This window comes from Lampris incognitus, chromosome 11 (assembly GCF_029633865.1).
Source record: "Lampris incognitus isolate fLamInc1 chromosome 11, fLamInc1.hap2, whole genome shotgun sequence".
NCBI classification, from domain to species: domain Eukaryota; kingdom Metazoa; phylum Chordata; class Actinopteri; order Lampriformes; family Lampridae; genus Lampris; species Lampris incognitus.
This window is the reverse complement of record NC_079221.1, coordinates 27,306,277-27,318,658: the sequence shown is the minus strand read 5'-3', so window position 1 is coordinate 27,318,658 and position 12,382 is coordinate 27,306,277. Positions and strand designations below refer to the sequence as shown.

General features: G+C 40.4%; 1 protein-coding gene across 1 annotated transcript in view; it reads right to left on the bottom strand.

The window, feature by feature from the left end:
* Positions 1–12,382, bottom strand: part of ska3 (spindle and kinetochore associated complex subunit 3) — a 46,883-nt gene that overhangs the window by 17,986 nt on the left and 16,515 nt on the right. Inside the window, exons 5-7 of the mRNA XM_056288883.1 lie at positions 3,886–3,947; positions 3,570–3,782; positions 612–787 (exon numbers count right to left, since the gene is read on the bottom strand). Coding sequence (XP_056144858.1) covers positions 612–787; positions 3,570–3,782; positions 3,886–3,947 — 451 coding nt within the window. The remainder of the gene's footprint in view (positions 1–611; positions 788–3,569; positions 3,783–3,885; positions 3,948–12,382) is intronic.

The window sequence follows — 12,382 nt, the reverse complement described above, 5'->3', positions numbered from 1 at the left end:
AAGTACAGACAGACAGACAGGAAGTGAAACACTGAGTTAACAGAATATTCCCACAAAACAAAAATAATCTTTTTTGTCCAGAAATTGTAGTCGGCCACCTCTGAAATACTATGTGCGCCCCCTGTTGGCCAAAGACCAAACTGACAGTTTTTTTCTCCTGCCTCTCCTCCGTGTTAAACTGGATAAGGAAAGAAATTAATAGACTGCCTACCCACTTCCTTTGAAAGGAAAAAAAATAAAATTAATCGGTCAAATTGAAAATTATTGTTTGCAGAGAAGAGGCTGACCATTTTAAGTTAAATTTAAATTAGACGATTTTAAGTTAAATAAATTTTTCCTAATTCCAGAAGTTGATTTTTCTTTTTTCTTTACTCGTGCCACACTCAAACATCAAAGCTAACAAGGGCCCCATATTCTGACGCAAGTCTTCTTTACCAGCCAGGCAGGCAACCATAATTTGGTGGGTCTATTTAAAAAAAAAAAAAAATCAGTCTGTCTGATTTAATGGTGGTTGGTAGACAGGATTGGAAGAGCAGATGTGGCTAGCGCATGTAAAAAAACATAATGGAAAAAAAAAACAAAAAACAATCACTTTGCAGTCCTGGTCTTACATTTTTCAAATTGCTTCCTAAATTCGACTCCAGGCTTGGCATTTCTGGTGTCAGTCCATCGTCACCATCTCCAATGGATACCTCAGGCACATTGTACTCCCAGGTGCATTTGGTGGCAGTTCTATTAGTGGGCGTCGAAATTTCTGGGACAGGATTTTCATCATCTGCAGGTTCAGCTTCCACCGCGCCCTAAAAAAACAAAACAAAAAAAAACAGGCAAAACAACTGCATCTTTGGTTATGGTTAGACTATGGCAACTTTTACTTAGAGAATACCAGGATACAATAAGTGACTGGATCTGGACCCAAAAAAAAAAATCTGACATTTTTTTCCGACATCTGGAAAATCTCATTCAGGCAACTTAATAGAACTGTTAATTATCCCTTGAAGTGGGAAAGATATAAAGTATATATACAGGGGCCTGACTGATAGGTCTGTCAACTTGTGAAGTTTATTTTTGTATAGGTCAAAATCACAAAGGTAGTCCCGAAAAGCTTTACAGTCAGTAAAATATACAATATACAACATACAAGCTAATGAGTTTCAGCAAATATAATGGAATAACTAAAAGATGTTGCAATGCTCCTATTAGCACAATCATTTTACCATAAATACATCAACCTGTTTTCTTTTTCTACCTTTCTCTTCATCTAATGAAGTTTGAATTACAAATAATTATTTTTTTCAATACTGCTAGTAGATCTTCAGAACCAGATATGGTGTTAGTCAAGCTTGTGTTCATACATCTTGCCCAATATAAAAAGTTGGAGGGAGAGCGAGGAAACTCCCAAGAATTGCCTTAAACTTGTACGTGAATATGAGCAAATGGTGCATAAGATGGCAAACTACAGGGACAACCTGAGATCTGGCCTCAGGTGCAGACAGAGTGGGATTGCACCTAAGAGACTGCAAATAAAAATCTTTGGTCAAGGGCTACCAAGCTAGCAAGAGCCTCTTGAAGGCACAGAGCCAGCTGTTCAACGAACGGCTGAGACACACAAATTTTACCATTGACGCTTTGAAAGCCAAAGAGGAACAGATACAACAGAGACTTACGTTGCGTCTAGATGAGACCACTTTCCAACGTGTGATTGAGTTCACAGAGAAAGCTCATCTAGCACAACACGAAAAGTCGAAAACCAGGCAGCAAAAGAAGTTCAACCAACCTGCTTGCTGCAAGCCAGACATAAGATGACAATGGACGATGTCCTCAATGGCAGACAAAGACGGACGACAGACATAGGCCGCTGATAGGGACAAATGGGGGCAGAATCTGTCCAAAAGAATACTCATCCCGGCAGAGAAAGGCATCCTTGCTAAGGGGCTGAATTTTGCTGTTACACTGAGGTAAATCCCACTAGTGGAACTGGTCACAGCCATGGAATTCGTGAGCCGTAACAACAACATCATGGACCCGGAAGTGGAGCAACTGCGGACAAAAGTTTCAGTCTGCCTCAGCAATGCGAAGGTGCTGCCGGTCCAACATCAGCAGACGTGAGGAATACTCACAACTCTTAGTAAGGACAATAACATCATCCTTCCGCAGGACAAAGGCAATTGCACTGTAAAGGCAATTGCACTGTTTTATTAAACCAGACAGACTATCATGAGAAAGTTATGATGTTACTTAGTGATATAAATACTTATGAGCCCCAGAATCGAGATCCAAGCAGTGGTTACAAGAAAAGGGTAATAGAATGTCTGAAGCTGTAAGAACAGGACAATGCTATCGACAGAATTTTGTACCAAATATTATACCAAGGGGAAGCTACACCTAGTCTGTGCAGTTTACCTAAGAAACATATACAGGATGTGCGATTACGGGCTATTATTAACAGGTATGATTAACTCAGTGACAGGTTAGCCTTCTTAGCTGTAAAATAGCAATTGGTGATGGGGGATATTTGATTGTTTATGTTTACCGTAAACCAACACATACTGATCAGTACTTCAGGTTTGACTGGAGCACAAACTAGGGGTCAACAGGAGGCTGCACCACCGAACTGACAATGTCCCCACCAACACAGCAGCTCAGGAAGGGGAGAAATCCCACATTAAACAGGCCCTAGTTAAGTGTAGTTATCCTAACTGGGTGTTTTTCAAAGCCAGGCCACCAAAACAGTGCACGAGCCGACTGAAGAGAGGACAACAGCTGTCTAAGCGTAAACCAGTGGTGATTCCGTATGTGGCGGGAATGTCACAACAGTTGAAACATGTATTTTCCAAACATTGCGTCTCAGTTGCTTTCAAACCCCAAAACATGTTGCACCAGAAACTGGTCCACCCCAAGGATCAGGTCCCCCAGCACAAACAGAGCAATATAGTCTACACTGTTAAGTGCCAGGAAGGTTGCCGTGACTTGTACATCGTGGAAACCAAACAGACGCTGGGGAAGATGATGGTACAACACAGAAGAGCTAATGCGTCAGGCCAGGACTCCGCAGTCTACATCCATCTACAGGCCAGTGGCCACTCTTTCAGGGATGAGGATGTGCACATCCTTAATAGGGATGAATGCAGGTTTGAACCAGGAGTCAAAGAGGCAATCTATGTGAAAAGGGAACAACCATCCCTGAATGAAGGGGGGGGGGGGCACCTAAGTGTACATCTGTCGCCATCTTACAGTGCTGTGATTGCAAGTTTTCCTCAATCTTCTATGAAGAGTACACATGGCCATTCTAACTCTAGTTAATGGTCACAGCAATTTCATTATGAAACCAATTGTTGGTTCGGTCATTATGCAACTGTGGTGTTTATAAAGGTGGGGATACTGCAGTCAGTTGAGACTGAAGTCACTTAGATGAGTGATGAAATGTTTCTCGGAATAAACATTGTGTCCAAAAGAACTGTTTCAACTTTCTGGGATTTCCTTACCTGGATTATTCAGCATGCATCAAGACTCGTAGAATGTTGTTTTGGTGCCAAGAACTGAAAAGAAGAGAATTACTACATGCATACACGTTTGTACCTTCCTTGCGCTGACGAGTCTGTTGACGTAGGGGGTTTGAAACACAGGAACCTCAGGTGTGGTCTGCAGGTTAATAGGGCAATCAGGGGACCCTAGGTTGCCCCCTTCCACTGGAGGTGGTTTAGAGGTGCAGTCATGCGATTTAGAGATTTTAATCCCGGGGGTGCAAAAAATAGGGGTCTCAGGTGACTCCATGCTGTCTGCTGAGGGAATATGGAAGCAACAGATAAGTTAAGTTGATACTCCATGTCGAAATAATAATAATTTTGGAGGACAGTTAGTGCAGTACAAAGTTGAGTCTCATACCCTTTGTAGACAAGTTGTCTATTACAGAGTTTACTGGCCTTGTGGGCAGGCTGTCTGGAGTTCTGTGAAGTAAAAAGTAGACTGTTATAGTACTGAAGATACAGTCAGCACTGAATGTAAGCACTGCAATTAATACAGCACTGGTAAAGGCATTTCTTAAACAAACACGAAAGGCCTTCCTCATTTTTCCCCACCCTCTCTCATACACAACCATAGAACCAAACAGCTAGGCTTGGGTAATATAAGAATGGTATCATTCAGCAAGATATTATGAAGTCACGATCATAGTTGTCACTCTGCTCAGATAAATAAAATGAAAAATAGGTCAGCACAACACTTACTTCTGCCAAACGTTGTCAAAAGGTTAAAGAAAAGCAAATTATATCCATTTTGCACCCGTTGTTTCTGTAATGGAGGCAAGATGGTAACATTAAAAATCTCCATATATGTTTTTTTCAGGGCTAATACCGATTATTGGTACATTATGGATGGTCGATATTTGGGGCCGGTATTCAGTTGCAGTAAATGTAAAAAATGTTGTGCCGAAATTTACAGCAACACAAACCCCAACACAAGGCTGCCTTTAAATGAACATGTTTAATTGAATTTTGAGTAAAACAGAAAATCCATCCATTATCCAAACCGCTTATCCTGCTCTCAGGGTCGCGGGGATGCAGAAGCCTATCCCAGCAGTCATAGGGCGGCAGGCGTTGAAACACCCTGGACAGGCCGCCAGGCCATCACAGGGCCTAGTTAACTAGAAAATATTTAAAAGAAAATAAAAATAAGCTGCACGATGTTCAAGGCCCTAGATCAGCGGTCGGGAACCTATGGCTCGCGAGCCATATATGGCTCTTCCGGTGACGGCATATGGCTCCCAGACAATTTTGAGTTGAAAAAAAAAAATCAGTTTGGAACGGATTTTAAAATACTTGTGATATTTCTTAATAATACTGTGTCATTTTAAAGTAAACAGAAATTAGTTTTGAAGATAAATTTCACGGGTCACGGGTCACCCGTGGGTCGCGAGCATGTCCGGGTCATTGTAAAGGTGAAGAAATCAATTTTATCAGATAGCCAACTAGTTTATCCGCTTCAACCCTTGTAACAGAAAAGATGGCGAAAAGAAAAAAAGACGATGATTACCGTGCATTCCAGGCTGCGTGGACAGAGGAATTTGCATTTGTGGAGAGAGCAGGATCTGCGGTATGTCTAATATGCAATGATAAAATTGCATCGATGAAACAGTCAAATATAAAGCGGCACTTCGATACGCACCATGCTTCATTTGCATCGAAATATCCAGCGGGGGACAGCAGGAAAAGGGCATGCGAGGAGCTACAGCGGAGAGTGCAGACGAGTCAGCAGCAACTACGTGTGTGGACCAAGCAAGGTGACGGGAATTCCGCTAGCTTTGTGGGTGCTTTGGCAATAGTAAGGAATGGAAAGTCATTCACAGATGGCGAGTATGCCAAAACATTCATGCTTGATGTTGCCAATGAACTGTTTGATGACCTCCCAAATAAAGACAAGATAATCAAACGAATAAAAGACATGCCCCTGTCAGCAAGAACTGTGCACGATCGTAGCATCATGATGGCAAATCAAGTCGAGGAAACACAAATTAAGGACATAAACGCCGGGACATACTTTTCTCTCGCATTAGATGAGTCAACAGACGTTAGCCATCTATCTCAGTGCAGTATAATTGCCAGGTATGCTGCAGGTGACACACTGCGTGAGGAAAGCTTGGCTGTTTTGCCAATGAAAGGGACAACAAGAGGAGAGGATTTATTCACGTCTTTCATGGAGTTTGCTAAAGAAAAAAAAACTACCGATGGATAAACTTATTTCTGTCTGTACTGATGATGCACCCTGTATGTTGGGGAAGAACAAAGGATTTGTAGCGCTTCTCCGTGAACATGAAAAGAGAGCCATCCTAAGTTTTCATTGCATCCTGCACCAGGAGGCGCTTTGCGCTCAGACGTGTGGCCAGGAGCTTGGTGAGGTGATGTCGCTGGTCATTCGAGTGGTCAACTTTATTGTTGCCCGAGCTTTAAATGATCGCCAGTTTAAAGCTCTGTTAGAAGAAGTTGGGAATCATTATCCCGGTCTGCTTTTACACAGCAACGTGCGTTGGTTGTCAAGGGGGAAGGTGCTCAGCCGTTTTGCAGCCTGCCTGAGTGAAATCCGGACTTTTCTTGAAATGAAAGGCGTCAAGCATCCTGAGCTAGACAACACTGACTGGCTCCTGCAGTTTCACTATCTCGTGGACATAACTGGCCATCTGAACCAGCTCAATGTGAAAATGCAAGGTATTGGAAATACAATCTCATCCCTTCAACAAGCAGTGTTTGCATTTGAAAGCAAGCTGGAAGTCTTTCTCAGGGACATTGAAACAGGTCGTCTTCTGCACTTTGAAAGACTGCAACAATTTAGAGATGCATGCTTAGCAAGTGACTCCACTCACATCTGGATCTCCAGCAGCTAGCTGGCTTTACGTCCAATCTCCTGCAGTCATTCAAAGCACATTTTGGAGAATTTCGTGCGCGCACTGGTCTTTTCAAGTTCATCATTCATCCACATGAGTGTGCAGTGGACAAAATCGACCTGACATGCATCCCCGGGGTCTCTATCGGAGACTTTGAGCTGGAAGTTGCTGACCTGAAGCCATCAGGCATGTAGATGAGTAAGTTCAAGTCACTTAATGGAGAGTTGGAAAGTCTTGCGCAACAGCGAGCAGAGCTGGCGAGGGAACACAAGTGGACAGAAATGAAAAATCTTCAACCTGAAGACCAGCTGACTCTTAAAACTTGGAACGAGCTTCCTGTGACAAACCACACAATGCAGCGTGTGAGTATTGCCGTATTGACCATGTTTGGCTCTACATATGCATGTGAGCAGTCATTCTCGCATATGAGGAACATTAAGACCAACCTATGCTCACGTTTAACTGATGGAAGCCTCAACGCCTGCATGAAGCTCAACCTCACCACATATGAACCAGACTACAAGGCCATCAGCAAAACCATGCAGCACCAGAAGTCGCATTAAAAGTAAGACATATTTAATTTATTATACGTTAAAAATACTATATGGCTCTCAATGAAATATATTTAGAAATATTTGGCTTTTATGGCTCTCCCAGTCAAAAAGGTTTGTAGCGCCGCATTATGTAATAACGCCGCATTATGTACTAATGTAATACATTTTCACATCATTATGTAATAACGCCACATTTCGTAATAACTTGCCGCATTTTGTAATAAAATTCTTGAACGCAATATGTAATAAAGTTTGCCGCATTTTGTAATAAGTTGTTACATATTGCACCGGTTATTACAAAATGCGGATGTTACACTTTTTTATGAAGAAAATGTAATAATTTGGTGCATTATGTAATAAACCACCAAAATTTGTCTTGATTTGAAAAAAACATAACGTCAGAACAACATTGATTTTAAGCATTCTAGCACGACTCAACTAAGAATTAATTTTTCTAGTAAGATGTTTCATTAGTCAAAACTTATTCAAATATAACTGTTTATTATAATCATAGAGAATGTGTTTGAATGTTCAGAGACAAAAACTGCACTAAATGTGTGTTACAGACACAAACATTATCAGTGCACTGAAATGTCAGGAGACATACACACATCTGCATTATGTTATGCATATATACGTGATAGAAAGCAGACAAAAGACAGAAACAAATATGGAATAGAAAAAACTTTATTCCAGTTCCATTTGTGTTAATGCAACATAGATGTCCTTTTTTATAGTGGTTAACAATAGTATAAACTGACTAAAAACAGCCTAAACAATCTTTCAAATCAAAATGAGATATTTCTAATCATGTTATTAAAATAAAAAATAAGGCTAGCCACACTTGCCGATTAACAAAAAGATTTGCAATATTTCCAATATACAAGAAATTTACTTACGACTTGAAAAAAACCATCTTCTCTAGTAGCAACAGTAGAAATACCTTGTCCTCCAACATAAACTTCTCTTAAAACAACCATCACTTAGTAAGATTAAAGATAAACAGTCAGAAAATTATTGAACTAGGTACAACAGACACATACTTTTCAAGGTTAAATGTGATCTGTCACATTTGGAAGTTCCTCCTATCATTCTTTCCTTTATTCATTCACTATTTAAATCATATATCTCCTTTCTTCCTTCCTTCCCATACTATGTTTTCCAAAAAATGTCCTTGATTTTGAAATGTCCACAGCTTGTGTGCCTCAACAAGACCCAGGCCCTCATCCACTTGCTATTTTTTCCAAATAGCTCCTTTAATCTCGCTGAGAGACCACTCCCACGTCCAGCTGATTTATATAGCTTCATAATACTAATGACACTGTCACTGTCATGTTCCAACTGAAGGCTTTCAGCTAAAGATTCCCTGATGTAGATTTGAGGAAGAAATCGTGATGCAAGGTCTTGAAAAAGTTTAGAAACCCTGTTGAATACACCGAGCATTGACATGTCAGCATGTAGTGTCAACTGAATAACATATGCCAGCAAATCTGTCAGCAGGTTGGGCATGTCACAATTTCCATCATCATATAGAAAGGCATCATCATGGGGTATATCCAAGGGATCATGATGGTGTTCATCCAGAGCACAGTCATCTGGTTCATCCGTGAAATGGTGATGGTTTTCAACAAACGTAGCATCATGGCATTCATTCAGGGCATCATCATGGAAAACATCTGGTTCATCATCTTCTTGGTTTGATCCATTCTCATATCTTTGACATGTCCTTTCCCTCTCAGCTTCCACAATATTCTCAATGAATGAAGACACTGACCCCTCCAGACTGAGATAATGTGCTCCATGCTCCTCTGCAATATGTCCAAGGACCAGCAATGGCAAGCTTTCTGAGTATGTGTTAGACTGAGATATAATAGAAGAGGCATCAGTTCCCAGTGTGGAGATAATGAGAAATTGGACATTGAAAATCTCAGCTGCCCTTTGTAGTGTGATGTGATCTCCGTAGGTCCCAAATTATGACATGCTATCCAAGTATACATCCAAGTCATTTCCATCAACATAGTGAGACAAAGGTGTTCCATTTACGGTAAATGGATTAGACCTGAGATCTTGAACTATTTCATCCCTTAGGGTTGCTGCTGATCTGAATATTCCTAATGAAGCAAGCTGATCAGCTATGGCACTAAACTGGCAATTTCCATCGGGTGCTGGGTCAAACCGTACACTCACATCTAAGGAGTTATAGTCCCTCAGTCTGTCTTCATGTGTGTATGTCATCAAAAGTTGATGCAAAGTTAGAACTGACTTCGAAGATTTAGAGCGCTTTTTTTCTCGTTGCCGTGTTGTACTGGTCACATCAGAAACAAAGAACCATTTTTCTTGCACTTAAGCATCACCAGGAATCTTGAACTGAACTTTGTATTTTGAAAGCTTTATGTTACGTTTCATGATCCTACCAGGCAACACGCGATACCGTTTTGAAACTCGATGGGCACCATCTTTCACTCTCACCAAAACAGCTTCACTGACATGATAAACAGATGGAGGGTTTTGTTTAGATGCATGCCGGATCATTGTTTACTGCAATGCTCAGTGGCTTTCTTTGCCATTTGTCTTTGTCTTCTTCGTTTTTCCTCAAATCTGAGCCGCTGTTTCAGGGAGGGTAAATTACTTTGTGGATCATTCGTGGATTGTTCACCAATGACACTGGATGGAGAACCTGCCAGGGTTACTTTTTCTCCCATAGTATACTTGAAATGGAGACATCCAACTTAAAACTTCATTTGGGTCTTCATTTAGCACTCGGGAACATGACGGCAAATGTTTAACCCAGTTAACCCCTTTCCTCTGACAATTCACAAGGTCATACATGATCTTTTTCCTCAGCACTCTGTGGGTCTTCTCTACCTTTCCTTGGCTTTGGGGATGGTACGGTGAACTCTCAATTATTCTCACTTGCATTGATTCCATCAGCCTTCGCACAGCTCCTTTAAACTCTCTGCCTTGATCATGCTGCATGGGCCATGTTCAGTGTAGATATCATAAAGATGTCTTGCAATCTCTGAGCTGTCTTTACTTTTTAATGGTTTAAGCCATGTGTATCGACTAAAGACATCAATCACAGTGAGGATGTATCGATATGTGAAATGGCCATGCTTGACCTTCCACTTTCCCATATCAAGGAGGTCAATCTGATGCCGATCCTGTACTTCTTTGGCCCTGATGGGCCTCGGAATGGGTTTATTTCCAAATCTAGCCTTGTGGAGTTGGAGTTTTTGAACCTTTCTTTCACTAATGCCAGAGTGTTGCTCATTTAGTTGCTTATTCAGCTTCCTCGCACCTGATCCCTTTGTGTCATCCAGACCTTTTTTTACAATGCCACCAACTGCAGACTTCATAGCTACTGGCTTCCTGGCACATAGCAAGGTCTCTCCATCCTCGCTCAGAGAGTAGAGATTCCTATTTCTCCACAGCCTCACCAGAGCACTTTGTTGCACTCTTGTACGTGCATTGACAGGAACATTGAACTCTCCCTCTAGTTTCTTCACAATGACTTCATAGACATCTTTAGTCATTGATTGTTGTTGTCCATATCCCATGCAGACAACCCAAAGGGTACAGGCCACAATTATGCTGAACTGTAGAGCTGTCAAAAAATATTTTGTTTAATTGAATATATCACGTTGTTGTATTATGTTATAGCGGTAACTTACAGTAGTTTGCTGTTATTGGTCCCCGAAATTAATCTGTCATTTCAGAAACTTTCTAAAACCAATGTAACATCTGCTAGTTTAGCTTATCATTGCTAATCAGATCATGGTTACTAACTTAAAAGTTTGGGCTTTAATCCGTTAGCATTTCATATTAGTTGCAAATCAATCAACATACATTTCTGAGAGATTCTCTGAATCTGAAATCTGATATTCGTTCATACCTTTCATCATGTTGCCTTTCAAATATTTTCCATCTTAAGTGGTCAGAGGGCATGGCAAAACTGAAGCCAAAGTGTTTGGATCTCCCCCTGGTGGCCGGCTTTAGTACACGCACACATGCTATCACCACTATGTTGTGAACCAAACCAAAAAATAATGTATAATGCTAGTCCAGTTAGAGAATTTTAATTTTTCCTAATTGTTATACATATTATGAATGCAGATGAAGGACAATAATTTTGATGGTTTATTAAATTAATTAAACTGCATTATTTTTGCTGTTTCATATTTGTTTTTATCTTTTGTCTGCTGTCTAATCACATATTTGTTTAACATAATGCAGATATGTGTATGTCTCCTGACATTTCAGTGCACTGATAATGTTTGTGTCTGTAACACGCATTTAGTGCAGTTTTTGTCTCTGAACATTCAAACACATTCTCTATGATTATAATAAACCGTTATATTTGAATAAGTTTTGACTAATGAAACATCTTACTAGAAAAATTAATTCTTAGTTGAGTCGTGCTAGAATGCTTAAAAACAATGTTGTTCTGACGTTATGTTTTTTCAAATCAAGACAAATTTTGGTGGTTTATTACATAATGCACCAAATTATTACATTTTCTTCATAAAAAAGTGTACCATCCACAATTTGTAATAACCGGTGCAATATGTGACAACTTATTACAAAATGCGGCAAACTTTATTACATATTGCGTTCAAGAATTTTATTACAAAATGCGGCAAGTTATTACGAAATGTGGCGTTATTACATAATGATGTGAAAATGTATTACATTATTACATAATGCGGCGTTATTACATAATGCGGCGCTACAAGGTTGCTGACCCCTGCCCTAGATAATCTGAGTGGAATTATTTTTTAAATAAAAATAAATAACTTCCAAAACATAAAAATGGAATGAATTAAACTGCATGGACAGCAGGCAGTAAACACTGATCAAACTGAATAATTATAATAATAAAATAACAATACATAAATTGTTTAAAGTGCTCCCAGCAGGCTTTGACTGAACTGAATGGAAAAAATAAAATTGCATTGCACATTAGTGTCATTATTAGGGGTCCAAGCAGCGAAGCTTGTGGAACCCTATTGTATGTGTTAGGATTATTATTATTTTTCTCCGCTAAAAGTGTGTGAGGCTCAGCAACCGTAAGTCCTAGACCAACCAACTTTGGTACGTGGATTCCTATGGCCCCCCACTACTCAGGCACCACAAATCACCTATGTCAGCCAGATGGTGGCGCTATAACAAAGGGTCATGCGTAATTCCCACACCATAAGTCAGATCAACACAAAACTGCACAGACCTATGCATCTGAATGTGCTGTACAACTTTGTTATCGGGACCACATATGTCAGCCATATAGTTTGTCCGCCATTTTAACTTGTATTAGTTTGGGCGCGGTTTCTCCGCTAAAAGTGTCTGAGGCTCAGCAACCATAAGTCCTAGACCAACCAAATTTGGTAGGTGGATTCATACGGTCCCCCACTACTCTGGCACTACAAATCACCCATGTCAGCCAGATGGTGGCGCT